Source organism: Phacochoerus africanus, chromosome 1 (assembly GCF_016906955.1).
Source record: "Phacochoerus africanus isolate WHEZ1 chromosome 1, ROS_Pafr_v1, whole genome shotgun sequence".
NCBI lineage: Eukaryota > Metazoa > Chordata > Mammalia > Artiodactyla > Suidae > Phacochoerus > Phacochoerus africanus.
Window position 1 is genome coordinate 59,466,507 of NC_062544.1, and position 19,214 is coordinate 59,485,720.

A 19,214-nucleotide genomic window follows, 5' to 3' on the forward strand; every position below is an offset into this window, starting at 1 on the left:
AAGGATCTGGTGTTGCGCTGCTGTGGCTCTGGTCACAGCTGTGACATGGGTTCCATCCCCATCCTGGGAACTTCCATGTGCCGAGGGTGTGGCCACAAAAAATGAGGGGACATTCGATTCACCCTTCAGAGGTCTCCCACCCACCCCTGGGCTTCTTTGGCAAGAGACAGGCACCTGGTGTTATGATCCTGTCCCTCAGAGCACACAGTTCAATCAAGGACTAACGTCCTCCGTGACTTCCTGCCAAATGTGGGACAGCTGATGAAGGGAGCAAGGAGGTGGCATCTCAGGCCTGCAGTCATAGCAGATGGCTGCAGCCGGGGGTGTGGGAGGCTCCCAACTGCAAACACCTCACATTTAATCATGGCCTCAGCTCACAGGTGAATGATACAATATTCCTTGCCTAACTCACTGGCAGAAAAAAAATGCGATGCCGCCAAGTGACAAGTTTTTTTCAAGTTACCTAATATGCTATGCAGAAATAAGGCATATTTAACACTTTTAATAGAGTCCCTTAGTGTTCTACCAAGTATGTCCATTGTGTGTTTTCAAATAGTTTATACACCTTTTTTTTTTCAGGGTCCCACCTGCGGCACATGGAAGTTCCCAGGCTAGGGGTTGAATGAGAGCCACAGCCGTGTCTGCAACCTACACCACAGCTCACAGCAACACCAGATCTTTAACCCACTGAACCAGGCCAGGGATGGAACCCACATCCTCATGGATACCAGTCGAGTTCGTTTCCACTGAACCACAACAGGAACTCCTATAATCTTTTCTAAAGACTAAAAAGCTCTTGACAAATTCCCATTGTGTTGAAAACTGATTGTGGATATTAGAAAAATCTTTGTCATTACAAAGAGAAATTTCTCCTAGAATTTTCCAATGCCCACAGAAATTGATTTCTGTCATTTATGTTGCCCCAGAGATTTTCACTTTTTGACACTATGATTCGGGGAAAGAAAACCAAGTTAAGGTGACTTATCAGCGTGGAACCCTGTTGGTGAGAATTAGGCAGCTGGAAAATTAACTCTAATTACCCACTTAGCAAGAGGGTGGGAGGTCTCCAACTTGAAGGCCTTCCTTTTTTTCTTTGAAGTATAGTGGATTTACAATATCATATTAGGTATACAGCAGTGATTCAGTTGTACATGTATTTTTTCCCGACTCTTTTCCATTATAGGTTATGATAAGATATTGGATGTAGTTCCCAGTGCAATACTGTAAATCCTTGTTGTGTATCTATTTTATACAAAATAGTGACGTCTATCTGTTAATTTCATACTCCTGTGGGACAAAGTAAATGAGAGAAATCAATTTCTCTACAGTGGCTTAGGTCACTGCTTTGGCATGGGTGGGATTCCAGCCCAGCGTGGTGGGTTAAGGATCCGGCATTGCCACAGCTGTGTCGTAGGTCACAGCTCCAGCTCGGATTTGATCCCTGGCCCAGGAACTTCCATATTGCACAGGAGCAGCCAAAAAAGGGGGCGGGGGGAATGTATATTTGACCTACTAATACTACTGTATTAGTTTCAAGTGTACAACTTAGTTTCAATATTTTTATAGATTATACTCCATTTAAAGGTACAATAAAATATTGGCTGTATGCCCTGTGCTGTACAATATATCCTCGTAGCTTATTTATTTTATACTTAGTAGTTTGTACCTCTTAATCTCCTACTCCTTTCTCCCCTTCCCTTCCTCCCCTCTCCCCACTGGTAACCACAATTTGTTCTCTACATTCCTGAGTCATTTTCTGTTTTGTTATATTCATTTATCTGTTTTATGTTTTGGATTCCACATGTAAGTGTGAGATGCTGTCTAGACTTATTTCACTTTTTTTTTCTTTTTTTTTTTTTTTTTTTTTCTTTTAGGGCAGCACCGCTGGCATGTGGAGGTCCCCAGGCTGGGGCTCAAATCGGAGCTGTAGCCACTACTCTATGCCACAGCCATAGCACCACCAGATCCAAGCCACATCTGCAACCTACAACACAGCTCACAGAAACACCAGATCCTTGACCCACCGAGCAAGGTCAGGGATTGAACCTGCGTCCTCATGGATACTAGTCAGATTCGTTTCCACTAAGCCATGACAGGAACTCCTGGGAGACCTATTTCACTTATTGACACTGCTTGCTAATCTTCCTTCCTTCCTTCCTGAAAGCAGAATTCTGTGTATTTCATTTTGAGCCCTCATTCCGCTATCCGATTCCTATCAGGTTGGTGAATAAACAAATGAATTAATGAATATACCTACCTTGACCGTTTAAAATTCAAGCTTTTCTGTGCAGAATCTTTCCAACTCTCTGTCTTCCCCCTCCAGACTGCTTTCATAATTTCCTTTAACTTTGGAGTCAAGAGACCTTTCAGCCTCCTCAGTGGTTAACTCCAATTTTGCAGAGAGAAAAATGACACTGAAGGAGTGAAGAGAATTTGAATTCTTAGAAACACTCAATTTTTTTCCCCATCTCAGGAGAGTAACTAATGTACAGAATGTAGAGAGACACAATGAGCTTTATAAAAGGTGAAATTCTCAGAAAACTTAGCTATCTTTTTTCTTTTCTTTTTTTTTTTTTTTTTTGGTCATTTCTATGTATAGATACCTCAGAGCCCCTAGCTTTTAAAGTAAGAGTAAATTAATGACATTCGTGATTATTTAGGGCAGAAAAGTAAATGAGATCTCTCTAAAAGAGAACATATTCAGAGCCAGTACTTTCCAGCTTCATTTAAAACCACAGTTGTTCATTGTGTTTCTCAGCACAGTGACTTCACAGCCACACAAAATACCAGTATTATATCAATGGATTCAAACATTCATGCTGAACAAGCGACATCATTTTCCTCAGCTCTCTCCACCTGTAAAATTATCTCCCTACTAACCTTGAATCCTCAAAATTAGCAGCATTCTTTTCCAAGAGCCCTTATAAGGATCCTAGACATCTCTTCCAGCTCTGATGTTCTCTGATTCCATTATTCCATCCCATGGCTACAGAGGGGTCAAAATCTTTGCCGGAAGGGGTGGGTGGAGGTGGCTGTTGGATGAAAGAGTACCAGGCTAGGAGTCAGAAACTCAGAGTTTTATTCTTGTTCTACAACTAACAAACTTGATGATTTTTTTTGTCTTGTGTGTGTGTGTGTGTCTTTTTTAGGGCCGAACCCTCAGGGTATGGAGTCTAAATGGAGGGGAGGGGTCTAAATGGAGCTATAGCTGCTGGCCTATGCCATAGCCACAGCTACATCAGATCCAAGTCGCATCTTCGAACTACGCCACAGCTCATGGCAATGCTGGATCCTTAACCCACTGAGCAAGGCCAGGGGTCCAACCTGCATCCTCATGGATGCTAGTCAGATTCGTTTCCACTGAGCCATGATGGGAACTACAGCTTGATGATCTTAATTTACAACTTCAAGCTGGTTTCCACGTCTACAAAGTGAGAATTTTGACTTCCTCCCCAAATTCTAAGTTTCCTTTTCACTCCAAATATTTAATGATTCCTCTGGTACAGCTTATCTTGGCTTTGCCATGGTCTTATGTGGTCATGGACTCTGCATTGCTGTGTTTTGTAGGAAGGTTTTGGCTTCCAGATCAGTTTGTATGCATTTATTATTATGGTATGCTTCCTAGTACTGGTCTCTGTTCATTTCCAACAAGAATAGTCAACAGCCATTTGTTCCTTGTTTACTGAGAGTGCACCCAGTACAGGGAACTGAGATAGGCACTGGAATTCAGGGTCCAGGCAGCTCCAAACTTAGAAGGCACCTCTATTAACAAAAAGCATGTACTGCAGCCACACCCTGCCCTGGCAGAGTTTGGTCAACTGAACCAAGAATCGGGGTCAACATGCCAGGTGGATGGAGGAGCTTCCCAAACTTGGGAGGGACCAGAGTGGGAGAAGCCATGACCTCCCCCAAAAGCCTCTATGCCTTTCCTGACTAGATTAGAGAGGAACTCATTTTTTCTAGAAAATTTATTATTAAAATACCTCAGTTTTTTATGTCAGAATTTGACATTTTATTGATAAATATAATTTTTTGGCTTTGTTCAAAAATAATTTTAATGTTTTCTGTTAAAAATCATTGTCTAAAATTCAGGAAATGAATGATTTTTCTTTCCACAAGCAATAAAATTGAGTTAAAGCTTTGTTGTACATTCCATTGTACTGTTTTTCTTTTCTTTCCTTTTCTTCTTTTTTATTAAGGTATAGTTGATTTACAATGTTGTGCCAATTTCTGCTGTACAGCAAAATGACCCAGTCATATATATATGTACACACATTGCTTTTCTTTTATTATCTTCTGTCATGGTCTGTCCCAAGAGATTGGATATAGTTCCCTGCGCTATACAGTAGGACCTCCTTGCTTATCCATTCTAAGTGTAATAATTTGCATCTACTAATCCCGAACTCCCTGTCCATCCCACTCCCTCCCCCTTGGCAACCACAAGTCTGTTCTCTAGTCCGTGAGTCTGTTTCTGTTTTGTAGATAAGTTGATTTGTGCCATATTTTAGGTTCCACGTGTAAGTGATTTCATATGGTATTTCCTTTCTCTTTCTAACTTATTTCACTTATTTCCATCCATGTTGCTGTGAATGGCATTATTTCATTCTTTTACATGACTGAGTAATATTCCATTGTATATATGTACCACATCTTAATCCATTCATATGTTGACGGACATTTAGGTTGCTTCCATGTCTTGGCTGTTGTGAATAGTGCTGCTAGGAACATAAAGGTGCATGTATCTTTTTGAATTATGGTTTTGTCTAGATATATGCCAAGGAGGGGGATTGCTGGATCATAGGGTAGTTCTATTTTTAGTTTTGAGGAACCTCCATGCTGTTTTGCAGAGTGTTGTATCAATTTACATTTCCACCAACAGTGTAGGAGAGTTTCCTTTTCTCCTCACCCTCTCCAGTGTTTGATATTTTTAGACTTATTAATGATGGCCATTTCTGATCACTGTGAGGTGATAACTCTGTGGTTTTTATTTGCATTTCTGTAACAATTGGCAATGTTGAGCATTTTTTCATGTGCCTATTGTCCATCTTATATGTCTTCTTTGGAGAAATGTCTATTTAGGTGTTCTATCCACAAAATGCCTGAGTAAAGGCTGATTTAAGTGATTTTATTTAAACTAAGAAGTAAATAGAATTGCCTAGGGATTTTGATTCAGGTTAACTACAGATGCTTTTTACAAACAGGTCCGTGTGATGTTTAGTTGAGGTCCTAACTCACTTCACTCTCGGTAGGTGCTTTCTGGACATCTGTGACCAAACTCGGTCTTCATACAAAGCCCATCATGCCTCCGTGTGACTTCACACCTGAAAGATACCAGGTAAGAGTCAGGGCTTTAGGTAAACCCCAAAGAGGTGGTTCTTCCTGGCAGGACTAAAATAATTGTTTCCTCAAGAAGGACCCACAAATGTCCCTGCCTGCCACTGAGCCATTCATGTCAGATATCCTATCCATTAAGCCATCAAGAGCATGGGAACTCTCTCACTCCCTTCAGTGGTAGCCTATGGATTGGAGTGCAGGTGTGTGAGGGAGACAGATAGAGGCAGAGATGGAGGGACCAACAGAGGGAGAGAGAGAGAACAAGGAAGAGCCAGTCCATGACAACATGTGCATTACAGGGATATAAGCATAGATACACAGAAATACACAGATCGTGAATGCGATGACATACTCTTGCTTTTCATGTTGTTTTGATTCTGACTAGTCGTGTGGCAGTGTGAGACTTGATCTTCGGGTCATCCTCCAGCAAAAAAACAGAACGTGATCATTTTGATCCCAAGCTTATGTATATTACACTCATCTCTCTCTTCCCTGCCCCATCTCTCTCTCTCCTTCACTCTACATAATATCCATAAGCAATTGTAGCATCAATAGAGTCAGGAAAGAGAACCATAGGACCGAGGCTTGATAGCTACAGACATAAACACCACCAGCACTTCATTTTTATTCTCAAAAAAAAGGCAAAAAAAATACATTACTTCAGACATTTACTGAACGTCTTTTTTTTTTTTTTTCCCCACAGCAAAAATCAACTCATAGCCAAGGCATTTCATTGAGAGGTAGAAAATTCCAGCCCCCTTCTTCATGCTTGTTCTAGAAATGGGCAGAAGAGCTGTATGAATAATTTCCTCCACTTGAGAGGAAGGGCCTGGGATGTCTGTCCTACAAGGAGGTCACTTGCAGGCATATAGCCACCCTGGACAGCGAGGGCAGCAACCCTGTACTGGGTGGGTGGGGAGGCCAGACTAAAGTGACCTGTTGTTACCTTGTAAGCCACGTGGGTACCAGGAAAAGGCAGATTTGAACTCTGACATCTTGCCCCCCTGCAGTCGATCGCCTACAGCCAAGTCCTGGACATTCACAAGCAACACCTTTCTCCTGTTCAGACGGCCTATTTCCCAGAGCCTCTGCTGCTCCATCAGGGCCACATGGAGTGGCTCTTTGATTATGAGGGAAACAGATACCTGGATTTCTTTTCTGGGATTGTCACTGTCAGTGTTGGTCACTGCCACCCGTGAGTATCCCTAACATTTCTGGACTTTCAGTCCAGAAGAATATATGGAAAACAAGCTAATGATCACATTAGTGATTCAGATATCGACTAAAGACTCTCTCTCTCCATAGGAGTACCTGTCGTGGCTCAGCAGTTACAAACCTGACTAGTATCCATGAGGATACGGGTTCAATTCCGGGCCTCACTCAGTGGGTTAAGAATCCATCATTGTCTCAAACTGAGACATAAGTTGCATATGCGGCTCAGATCTGGTGTGGCTGTGGCCGGCAGCTACAGCTCTGATTCAAACCCTAGCCTGGGAACTTCCATATGCCGTGGGTGCAGCCCTAAAAAGCAAAAAGAAAAAAATTGTTTAACCACTGAACTGATTTTAAGTGTGACAGTTTTTAATAAAAACAGACTTTAGCATTTTCTCTCCTTTAGATCAAGTTCAAACACTGTGGCCTGTCTTTTCAAAGCATTCCAAGTCAGGTCCCACATAACTGTCTACCCTTAGTTCTATTGTCCTGCAATGTGAACCTTCAGATCCTTCACAATTGTGGTTACAGAATGTTCACCATCACTGATCACTACAAAGACCCAAATATTTGAATCTTCTTCTTTTTTTTGGCTGCACCTGTGGCATGTGGAAGTTCCCTGGCTGGGGGTCAATCGAACCCATGCCATAGCAACAATTCAGCTCACAGCAGTGACAACACTGGATCCTTAACCCACTGCTCCACAAGGGAACTCCTGGAATCTTCTTTAAAGGAAAAACTGTTGATCTTGTAAACATGTGCTTGATGGACCTATAATTCCTTTTTTTTTTTTTTTTCTTTTTAGGGCCGTGCCTGTGGAATATGGAGGTTCCCAGACTAGGGGTTGAATCTGAGCTGTAGCCTCCAGTCTATGCCACAGCCACAGCAATGCCAGATCCAAGCCGCGTCTGCAGTCTACATCACAGCTCACGGCAATGCCAGATCCTTAACCCACTGAGTGAGGCCAGGGATCAACCCTCATCCTCATGGTTACTAGTCAGATTCGTTTCTGCTGAGCCGCAACAGGAACTCTAAGACTTATAATTCTTTAGAATAAAATGGGGAGGAGTTCCTGTTGTGGTGCAGTGGTTAACGAATCTGACTAGGAACCATGAGGCTGCAGGTTCAATCCCTGGCCTTGCTCAATGGGTTAAGGATCCATCATTGCCGTGAGCTGTGGTGTAGGTTGAAGACGTGGCATGGATCCTGCGTTGCTGTGGCTCTGGCGTAGGTCAGCAGCTGCAGCTCCAATTAGACCCCTGGCCTGGGAACCTCCATATGCTGTGGGAGTGGCCCTAGAAAAGACAAAAAAAGAAAAAAAATGGGGAGATGCCCAGGACTACATCTAATTGTCTCTATTTTACAAACTATCCAAAGGGTAGTTAATAAGAAAATCTAATCAGAAGAGATTACAAGTTCAAACTTCCTTCTTCTACACTAGGAATTTCTCTTCTAAAATGCCCAGCAAGCAGTTGGTCTCTTTTGAACACTTCTGGTGCTGAGGAATTCATTATCTTTTGAGGCGGCACTTCACCTTGCCAGATCTCTGGCATTTCGATCTCTTTCTTGTGAGCAAATGAAATCAGCCTCTTGAGTGTCTTTGGGAAACAGCCTTTGGTTTGAGTTTACAGGGGCCAGTGTTGGGAGGAACATGGGCATGGGCACTGTGGGTAACTCTGCTTTTCCATTCATCCAGGAAAGTAAACGCCGCAGCACAAACGCAGCTTGGCCGCCTGTGGCACACAAGCCCCGTCTTCTTCCACCCTCCCGTCCACGAATACGCAGAGAAGCTTTCAGCGCTTCTTCCTGAGCCTCTGAAGGTCTGATGGTCCCAGCTCAAAGGGACAATAGTCGCAGGATCCTGGGGAAGCCTGCCTAGGAAGTGAGAGTGTGGGAGGAGAGTCCGGTCCATGATGGAACGTGTGAAATAAGGGAGGTGATAGCCAGATCTGAAAGCAGCCAAGGAGAAGAAAGGGACTGAGGAATTGCTGGTGAAAGCAGCCAAGGTTCACATTGTCACTCCAGGTGGCTGCCTCTCCTTGGCCACTCTCCTCATCACCACGTCTTTGCAGAAAGCACTTAGCGGGAGCACCAGCCTTCCTGGCGCTTTCCTGTGTTCCTCAGGAAGTTTTCACCTCTTTGCTCCACACCCCATCTGCACTGTCATTTCTTCTTTAACAAAGAGAGGAGCCTTTTTTTTTTTTTGAAAATTAATGCACCATTAAGTTCATTTGAACTAAGATGCACTTAGATGTTTTTTGTTAAATGAGATGTTTTTCTGCATCTGAAATAACTGATTTTTTTTTTTTTTTTTTGGGCTGCACCTGGGGCATATGGAGGTTTCCAGGCTAGGGGTCAAATCGGAGCTGTAGCCGCTGGCCTATGCCAGAGCCACAGCCACGCGGGATCCGAGTCGTGCCTATGACCTACATCACAGCCTATGGCAACACCAGATCCCTGACCCACTGAGCGAGGCCAGGGATCAAACCAGCAACCTTGTGGATACTAGTCGGATTGGTTTCTGCTGCATCACAAGGGAAATGCCCCTGAAATGACTGACCTTTTAACTGAATTGAGATGTTAAAATGTTGGCCAAGGTTTGCATTTCTGGGTTCAGTGAGTTAATACATATGTAGAACAATCTGCCATACCTGATATTAGCTATTATTATTCTACTGTATTAACTAGGTACCCTATTTACTATTTACTATATTATCTCAAGAGATAAAGAAAGTCGAAATGGCTGCAATCTAAGTTCAGAACAGATGAGTTCATGCAATTGCAGATTCAAGGAAGTGGGCAAGGTCACCGCACCTGCCTCCTGGTCCTGAGCCTGGAGGATCCAGTATCCTTCAGTGCTCCCCTTTCTTTCACCAGGATGAGCTGCATTTTTTTTTTCATTTGCTTGCTTTTTCGACATTCACATACACTGAAGAGACAGACTGGGATATCCTCTGGGGCTGTAGGATCAAGGAATCTGCCTCATCCTGAACCTTCAGAATCTTGTGGGGTGATTTAGGTTCAAGGGCCAGGAGACCCAGTCCTCAGATCCCCTTGGCCACCAACCCCTGTACAACTCAGCAGGTCTCTCCATCTCAGCATTTTGCAGGGCATCCAGTAAGCCAATTAAAGTCCAGAATGTTTCACAGGTGGGACAGTCCCTCTGCCATTTTTGTATCTCTAGTGCTGAGTGGCTACTCAGTAGAATTGAAATAATAATAAAATGATGGGGCTGCTGGTCTGAGGGGAATTCTCCTTAATAATCAGAGGCTGGGACCTACCACCTTCAGCCATTTCGAATGAATTAGTGTCTCATGACCACGTGTCTCCTTTTTTGCTCCAGGTCATTTTCTTGATGAACAGTGGCTCAGAAGCCAATGACCTAGCCATGCTGATGGCCAGAGCACACACAAATAACACAGACATCATTTCTTTCAGGTAACTTCACCTTGGAATATTCAACTTGAACCTTGACTTACTCCAAGAGTAAATGTTTATCTTGAAATATAGCCTAGGGCAAGAGAGGGGCTTTCCAGGAATGTTTTTCTAGGATTTTCTAGAATTATAGTCTTGAGGGTAGGGTCAGTCCAATGAGTTTTATGACTGGGTAATACCATCCAAATCGGCCTGATCCAAGGTAGGGGCCGCTGACTAACGTAAGCAAGAGTTTGGAGTCCTAGTTACATCCTAGATTCTCCCGTGGAATTAACAGGGTTACATGATCACTTTTTAATGTTGAAGATGTGGTATTGACTACGGACATATGCCAAGTAAGAATGACTGGTCCGTACCACAAGAAACTCATGACTTTGCCAGATGACACTGGGCATATTTCCATTTGCTTATGATAAGGAGCCATATACTTATTTCATGGTGCCAGCTGTACCATTTTTCTCCTTATTTTTAAGTTCAGAGAATGCATTTCTAACCCTATGTTTCCACTCCTTTGGGTAGACTTTCGAGAATCAATAGTTTAATAAACAAAATTTTTAAGAAGAATAATTGTCAGAGTACCCGTCATGGCTCAGCGGAAATGAGTCTGACTAGCATCCATGAGGACTCAGGTTCGATCCCTGGCCTTGCTCAGTGGGTTAAGGATCTGGCATTGCCGTGAACTGTGGTGTAAGTCCCAGACGCGGCTTGGATCCAGTGTTGCTGTAGCTGTGGCATAGGCTGGCAGCTACAGCCCCAATTTGACTCCTATCCTAGGAACCTCCATATGCATGGGTGCATCCTTAAAAAGACAAAAAAAAAGAGAAAAATAATTGTATACACTCATTATAAACACTTAAAGGCTTTATTAGCATTAAAAAAGAGTAGAAAACTAGGGATTTTCTTTGCATTTTGCCTGCACTGTGTAATTGTATATAGGATGTTTATACAGACTCTTATAATAATGATTATGTAAAAAAGGCAGGAGTGACACAGTAAAAGTTGATGAAATGAAAAAATAGTCCCATTCTTTCACTATTCTGGCCATAATTTTTGTCTAAATTCAAAGATGCGATTTCTGTAAGATTTGTTTACCATAGCATATCCAGTGCTCCACATCCCATATAAAATGCATATGCAGTGACTACAGACCTGAACATTTGCTATCAAAGAAATATGGGACAATAAGTAATAATAAAGCATTATAAAGAATAAGAAAGAACTGTGATTGAGTTGTAAATAAACACTGCAAACTGTGTATGTCCAGGCAAGTATTGATTTATCCAAAGCAATCATGGTGTTACTAGGCTTCAGTATATGTTTGTGTTCTGTCCTAAAAGATACACAGCCATTCCTTTGAATAGTCTTAATTGTCTTAGATGCTTGGTGAAGGGTGATTTTGATTTGGGAAATTGCCACAATTTGTTTAAAACCAAGACTGAAGAGTAGGACAATTTATACTAACTATGACTGAGGTTCAAAAAGAAAAGGAAACAAAACCTATATTTCCTTTTTTTTTTCTTTTTTTTCTTTCTGGCCTCACCCAAGGCATACAGAAGTTGCCAGGCTCGAACCCCAGCCACAGCAGTGACAAGTCACCCCAGATCCTTAACCTGCTGATCCAAAAGGGACTTCCAAGACCTGTGTTTCCTACATGTCCACTAAAGTGGCCTATGAGCCCTTGAAGAGAAATCCCTAAAGATGCTGAGCAACAGCCGCATCACAAGAACAAATATTTGGGAGTTCCCACTGTGGCTCAGTGGTTAACGAACCCACCTAGTATCCATGAGGGCACGGGTTCAATCCCTGTCCTTGCTCAGTGGGTTAGGGATCTGGTGTTGCCGTGAGCTGTGGTGTAGGTTGCAGACACAGCTCGGATCCTGAGTTGCTGTGGCTGGGAAGTAGGCTGGTGGCTACACCTCCAATTGGACCCCTAACCTGGGAACCTCCATATGCCACAGGTGCAGCCCTAAAAAGACAAAAACAAACAAACAACAAAAGCAAAAAAAACCACAAAACAAATATTTGGCTTCTCAAAGTGACTCCTTTCAGACTCATTGAAGGTATAATTTCTGGCATGTTGCTAAAAGACCTGTCTCACTGCTTTAGAGCACCAGAGTAGGGCAGGTCTAAGGTCAGAGTTCTTGGCCAGGTGGTCTCCAGGATTCCTTTCAAAACTTCAAATCTATGACACCTGAAGGAAAGAGAAATGAGTAAATTCATCCGGCGTGGGCTTAGAAGATTACTTAGAGACCTCTGGGGTTGCATGTCTGTGATGTTCTCTTTCATCTCCACACCCTTTATGGATTTTCTCTTTTGTCCTACCCAGGGTTCCACAGGCCAGGGGTCAAAGAAAAATATACTTAACCCAGTCCTCCCACTGTTTTCTCTCGGCAGAGGAGCCTACCATGGGTGCAGTCCTTACACAATTGGCCTGACCAATGTAGGGTTCTACAAAATGAGAATCCCCACTGGGATGGGCTGCCGATCAGTAAGTCTTGAGATTTTTGTCTCATTTCTCTAAAGACTGCCAGGAGGGTGGAATCATTTTGATCAGATTTTCCAGGCCTTAGGATTAGAAATTAATATAAAGCTTATAATGAATCAGAGGCTCAATTTGACTTGATTGAACTAAAGACCATTGAAGGGAAATGATTCATAGGAAGACCTTCAGAGTCTGAGTAATAGTTAATGATACAGATTTTTTTTAATTTTGTTTTGCTTTTAAATAAAAATCAGCTAAACTGCTAGTGCTTGCATTGAGATAAATTCTCAGCGCTTTGCATTTCCATAGACTCATCCTTGTACCGACCTTCTGTTCCCACTCACTGGCCCCACTTTTTCAGCCCCAGAATCAGATACCTAATTATTCTTATCCTTTCAGATGCCCCTACCCACCAAACTCTAGAGCAAATTGTTTCCAAGGTTGACATTGAAATCAGTTTCCTTTGTGGAGTGCCCACATAATGGATTTCCAAGAAAAAAATTATCTCTTCAGAGCATAATAGGAGGTTTTTGTCCTAAGTGGGAGAAGAGTAAAGGAGGAATCTCAGTATCGGATTAACTCCTCTTAGAGTTCCCTGGTGGCAGTTAAGGATCTGGCATTGTCACTGCTGTGGCTTTGGTCACTGCTGTGGCGCAGTCCTCAGGCACAGCCAAAAAGAAAGGAAACCTTTTTGCCTTGATTGGGACCATAATGTTGCCCCCACTTGACTGCCTGGTGTTCATATCTTGCCAGACTCCCTCTTTTGTCCTTTGCAGACGATGTGCCCAGATGTTTTCCATGGGCCTTGGGGAGGAAGACACTGCCGAGATTCTCCAGTGCAAACAATGAGGGAATGCAGCTGTGCACCAGGTCCAGCAGGGCAGGGAGGGAGGCACAGGGTGGAAGGTCAGGAGGGGTCAGGAATATGGAGAAAGGCAGAACCATTCCTGAGTGAACAGATTTCAAAAACTGGGAAAGGAAAAAGCCAAGGGAAACAACTAAGAAGTCACCCCTCGTTGAACCAACACTTCTTAGGCCTACGACACCCTGTAGCATCCGAGCGCCCTCTTCTGTCAGGAAAAGCATCTCTGCATCTCCTGCTATCAGAGCTAAGCCGAAATCAGACCATCACCTGCTGCTTCATTACAGGGGCTCTTGTAGCTCTCCCATCAATGGCTCTGCTACCAGTTTTAAAAGAAAACAAGGTGGGTGTGGGGTGGGGATTATTTACCAATTCAGTCAAGGAGTTCCCCTTGTGGCTCAGTGGTAAATGAACCCAACTAGTAATCATGAGGATGCGGGTTCCATCCCTGGCCTCTCTCAGTGGGTCGGGGATCTGGCATTGCTGTGAGCTACTGTGTAGGTCGAAGATGAGGCCAGATCCTGCATTGCTATAGCTGTGCCATAAGCCAGCAGCTGTAATTTGGATTCGATCCCTAGCCTGGGAGCTTCCATAGGCCATGGGTGCAGCCATAAAAACAGACAAAAAACAAACAGCAAAAACTTCAGTGACGCTCCCCTCCAGAGACTCAGCCAAAGTGAGAGTGTTTGTCAAAACCTAAGGCCACTTCTGAAGGCAGCTGACATCTCTTCAGCAGTTGTAAAGGCAGCCTGGCAAGGAGAGCTGCTATTCATCACTGATTTGCTATTCGCATCCTTTACCTCTTCTTCACTGGAGGGGAGGAGGCACAGAAACAGCACCTGTCCCTTGCTAATCGGCAAGGCCCCCTCATGCTTATCATCATGGGGCAGGACCCCTGGAGAAAAGCAGGAAATGCTCCAGCCAAAAGACCTTTCATGGAGCAGGGTGAGTCACTGGTCGGAGAGGAAGAATGCACGTGGACACCTTAAACATCAGCTTGCAAAGGAAGAAAAGTCACAGCCAGCTTAAAATTCAGATGGGATAATGGCAAAACAGAGGTAGGAGGATGAAAGGATGAGCTAGCTGCAGAACAAAGAAAGATGTCATCGTCACGGAGCTTATCACCGCAAGGCAGTGTAAAGCTGTCATTCAAACCCTCCATTCGAAAGCTGAGCAACAGAGGTCCACACACCTAGGAAGCTGGAAAGCTAGGACCTGACCCCCAGTCTTCTGCCCTCCAAGCCAGTGCTCCCCACCCACAATCACCCCGATCCACACTGATATGTCAGCAGAATGAACCCAGGTTTAAAATGATTCCTGCATTGCTGGTGAGATCCAGGAGACACGTGAAGGCAGGAGACGTGGGGACCCTCAGTCTGACCGTGGCTCAGCTGTGAGCAAAGTCCCAGCTTCTGCTTCTGTTTCTCATCTACACCTGCCCACAGCCCTTATCCCAAAGCCTTCACGAGTCCAAGTGAGGGTGCAATTTGTAGTGGAGGCAGATCATAGCCGTGCCTGTATCACACATCCATGTGGTACCAAGAACTAAAATCAGCTGGATGCATCTCACAGATGTGCACAGATCCAACTGCAAAAGCACCAGCACAGAGCCTCGGAGTCATGGTCAATGCCTTCCCTGTCCCTCTCTCCTCATCCTCTCCGACTCTGCCCTCTTGGAGACCTTCTCCTCATCCTCAGGTCAAATGAAAATCCCAGAAGCCCAGTGGGGTCTCTCTAGCAGCATCTAGAGGCTAAATGATAGTGACAGGCAGACATTTCTGCTTCTCGGAACTGTGGTCTTTGGCACATCTGGAGCCAATCCATTTCTTAACTCGTATCCTCAATAGACAAGATTGATATGGTGTCTTTATACAAAAAAGGGATTCCGACCTCCTCTAGCATTGTTAGGGCCTGAGAGGAGTTTGGTCTTTGCTGTAAAAAGGAAGATTCATATATGTTCATAAATGCATCCGGAGTTCCCATCGTGGCTCAGTGGTTAGCAAACCTGACTAGTATCCATGAGGATGTGTGTTCGATCCCTGGCCTCCCTCAGTGGGTTAAGGATCCGGCGTTAACATGGGCTGTGGTGTAGGTCACAGATGCAGCTTGGATCCCACATTTCTGTGGCTGTGGTGTAGGCCGGCAGCTGCAGCTCCAGTTCCACCCCGAGCCTGGCAACCTCCATATGCCATGGGTGCAGCCCTAAAAAAAGTCAGTAGACCAAAAAAAAAAAAGAATTGTTCTTTCTTGGATCCTCACTCTGTTTAATGTTTTCTAGACCACCGCTAAAATAAAAATGCTTCACTCTCTATGCTGTGACTTGGGGAGCACCAGAAAAGCACCACGCTCCTTCCCTTGTTGTCATGGCAACACTACTACCCCCCCAAGTCTCTCTTCAGAGGCAGCCTGATGTGGAGTTAGAGAAACAAGCCAGTGAAGAAGATGCAAGGGGAAAGTTGATGACATTTGATAATGTCTCCCTTCTCTGAACTTGAAAAATCTAGCACAGGTTCAAGCCTTCTTCATGGTTTGGTCTTGTCCAAATGTAAGCCACTGGAGTTCATTCTGCTCTACCCTTTGATTTTTCTAGTTACAAATGGGCTTTTGCTAAATTCCCAAATTATATCTTTTGAACATATGTCCAATCTAGCCCTTAGCATCCTCTTAGGTTGTTTTCTATTCTTTTCTTTCTTTCCTTTTCTTTTTTTTTTCTTTGCTTTTTTAGGGCCAAACCTGTGGCAGGTGGAAGTTCCCAGGCTAGGGGTCGAATCAGAGCTGCAGCTGTCTGCCTACACCACAACCACAGCAACGCCAGATCCGAGCCATGTGTGCAAACTACACCATAGCTCACACAACGCAGGATCCTTAATCCACGAGCAAGGCCAGGAATCGAACCCACGTCACTAGTCAGTTTCGTTACCGCTGAGCCACAATGGGAACTCCCATTCACTTTTCCTTTCTTAATAAAAATAGGCAATTTCCATCGCTGGGGCATAGATCTATTGTCTACTATATCCTGCCCATCAAAACACGTAAGTGATGCTCAAACATGTGCTTTCTGGATTTGATATTCAATTCATTACTTCCTTCTTCAAACCCCCAACCCTCAATTCCAACTAAAGATGAGGTACCTCCATCAAGCACACTTTCCCAAACATCACATGTAGCCTCAAAGTATGTTTGGGGTCACGTAGTACTTTTCCCACTTTTTAATGAAGAGCTGAAGCATAAAATATAAATATGCTTCCTTTTTGAGGCAGTAGCTGAAGGTTTCTCTTCCATGTCTCTAGCCTTCAGGAGACGGGGCCACATGGCACCTCTAAGCAGGCATCATGATGGTTGGCGGTGACTTGCCTCCCAGACTGCTCTCACCAGGGACCCTCATCACATCCCCATCTCCCTCTGCATCCCTTCTGCTGTTCATGGATATGGATTTGGATTCCGAGATTGTGTGGTGCTGTTTAGAACCAAATTACTGGCGTGGATAAGAATTCCGAAGGGTTGGTCATAGATGGATACAGTTGATCTGGGACCTTCGTTATTCCAGTTATTTCAGAGGAGAAAGCTAGATCCATTTCAATGGATGAAACTCACCTGACTATAGGACATTCCTCTTGAGACTGAATTCTGATTATTCTATAAACCTATTTACTAACAGTAAAGACTGAGATATTTTGTAGCTTTAAAATTGTACATCAGTTGAAGTGGCAATAAAAGGTAAATAGAGTTATTTTCAAATAGATTAAATCCAGACAGCAATTGCATGTGGATTAAATCTACCCAGCTGAGAGGATCCGTATCTCCTTAGGTGAAACCATCTATACCAGACTCAATGATAACTTTGGGACATTGCTTCCTGGATGGAAACGACTGAGTGGTTTGTTTATGCCTCTGTGGCTGTGCTAATCTTGCTGCTCAAACCAAAGTACAAGTGGTTCTAACAGAATGTTCCCCCTTCAGAATCCATATCCTCCTCTCCCAGTTCAGTATGTCTTTGAGGAACTCTAAGGCCCATTTACTTTCCTGTTTTCTTCTTTCTCTGCTTTCCCCCATTCTTTGAGGTGCCGTTCAAATGCAGTGTTTTGTCTGTTTGTTTGGTGCAGACTGCTGCCAAGCCAAAGACCAGTATATTGAACAGTTCAAAGATACCCTGAGCACTTCTGTGGCCAAATCCATTGCTGGATTTTTTGCAGAGCCAATTCAAGTAGGTGTATAAACCTTAAACTTTAATTGAGCTCAGTTTTAAATGATCAGAGTTTTAGCTTTTTGCTTTATGAATGCTAGTTGCATCATTACATTCTCTGTTCTAACAGAAGCCTTCTTTCCCCTTAAGAATGCCAGAACTCTACCTCATGGGGGAAAAAAGTGGTAAAGAGCATTTGTCTTGTTTTTATGGTCACTTTTATGTGTGTCATAATGGTGGCCTTTTTCTCCCTGCTTGTAAAGGAGCCATAATAGGAATGAGACTTGTTCAGTACAGGTGGCAAGTAAAACTCCTAGAGCAATATTCAAATTCTCAATAACCTGCTGAAATTAGAATTCAGGGTGCACTTTGGAAATGCGGTCTGTGGCCCATCTACCTTTTGGCTGTTAAGAAGTCCAGCTCAGAGGGGACTAGTTAACAGGAACCTTTGTAAAGCAAAGTGTTGACTAAGGCTTCAGACATTTGAAAATACATTCCAAATGTTTCTTCTTAATTTTGTAAAATTCTACGTACCCTGTACAGCTTTGAAAATATACATTTTAGCAACAAAATGAAATAAAGTATCAGAATTTTTACTCATCTGTTCTAGAGAATTCCAAATTATTTAAGTGGTCATTGCCATGTCCTTTTCCAGACTTAGTTCATTCCCTTGGGAAAAAAAAGAGAGAGAGAGAGAATCCCTGGTTTTCAATTGATCTTGAAAAAACTATCTCCTGCATTCCCAGACTGAACAGAGAGATAGATGAAATTATTGAATTCCTAAATCTGTACAACAAGAAAACTCCAGCAATTTTTAGTTACTTATCCCCCATACTGTCAGAGGGAGCCTTTCTATAATCCCACTAAATCTCTTTAATCTACTATTTTTCTAATCTCAGGAGAAAAGATATTTGCAACCATATTCCAGAAGGCATGGCATGAGAGTAATAGCCCCTCTTTTCATCCATAGTTGAATCAGCTCTAGAGACTGTTTTTAAAATGGCTGGTATTTCTAATGATGATAATAATCTAGCTTCATTTTTTTATAGTACTTTCAAAGGCTGTACTCTTATCATAGGTCTTCTTGGTTTGGCCTTTTGCAGGGGGTGAATGGAGTGGTTCAGTACCCGAAAGGGTTTCTAAAGGAAGCCTTCGAGCTGGTGCGTGAGCGGGGAGGCGTGTGCATTGCAGATGAGGTGAGTGGCCACCGAATAGGTGCGATGCAGTGCAGAAGGGATGGGAGAAATACAGGGAGTTAAACCCTCCTCTGTGGTGCAAGCAGAAAACATCTACTGTGGTATTCCAGGACGTGGGTATAAGTTAATGAAGCTTTGACTAGTTGCCTGGTTAGTTCATTAGTGGATTAGTTGGTCCATCTAAACAGATACAACAGAAATTAAACACTAAATTGAAATCTCTCCAATGAGTTGCTAACAGGCACAGGGGATGCTGCCATTCACCCAACATCCTTTTTTTACTTTTTCTTTTCTTTTTTTTTTTTTTAAGGGCTGCACCCACGGCATATGGAGGGTCCCAGGCTAGGGGTTAAATTGGAACTGTAGCCACTGGCCTACACCAGAGCCACAGCAACACATAATCTGAGCCTCATCTGCGACCTACACCGCAGCTCATGGCAACGCCGGATCCTTAACCCACTGAGCAAGGCCAGGGATCTAACCTTCATCTTCATGGATACTAGTCAGATC

The 19,214-nt window shown here is 43.5% G+C and overlaps 1 protein-coding gene across 1 annotated transcript in view; it reads left to right on the forward strand.

Moving 5' to 3' along the window:
- The window catches only part of AGXT2 (alanine--glyoxylate aminotransferase 2), a 40,404-nt gene that overhangs the window by 3,521 nt on the left and 17,669 nt on the right, over positions 1 to 19,214 (forward strand). Inside the window, exons 2-9 of the mRNA XM_047754000.1 lie at positions 5,250 to 5,335; positions 6,345 to 6,529; positions 8,243 to 8,366; positions 9,890 to 9,984; positions 12,376 to 12,469; positions 13,240 to 13,333; positions 17,429 to 17,529; positions 18,612 to 18,704. Of these exons, the coding sequence (XP_047609956.1) occupies positions 5,250 to 5,335; positions 6,345 to 6,529; positions 8,243 to 8,366; positions 9,890 to 9,984; positions 12,376 to 12,469; positions 13,240 to 13,333; positions 17,429 to 17,529; positions 18,612 to 18,704 (872 nt within the window). The remainder of the gene's footprint in view (positions 1 to 5,249; positions 5,336 to 6,344; positions 6,530 to 8,242; positions 8,367 to 9,889; positions 9,985 to 12,375; positions 12,470 to 13,239; positions 13,334 to 17,428; positions 17,530 to 18,611; positions 18,705 to 19,214) is intronic.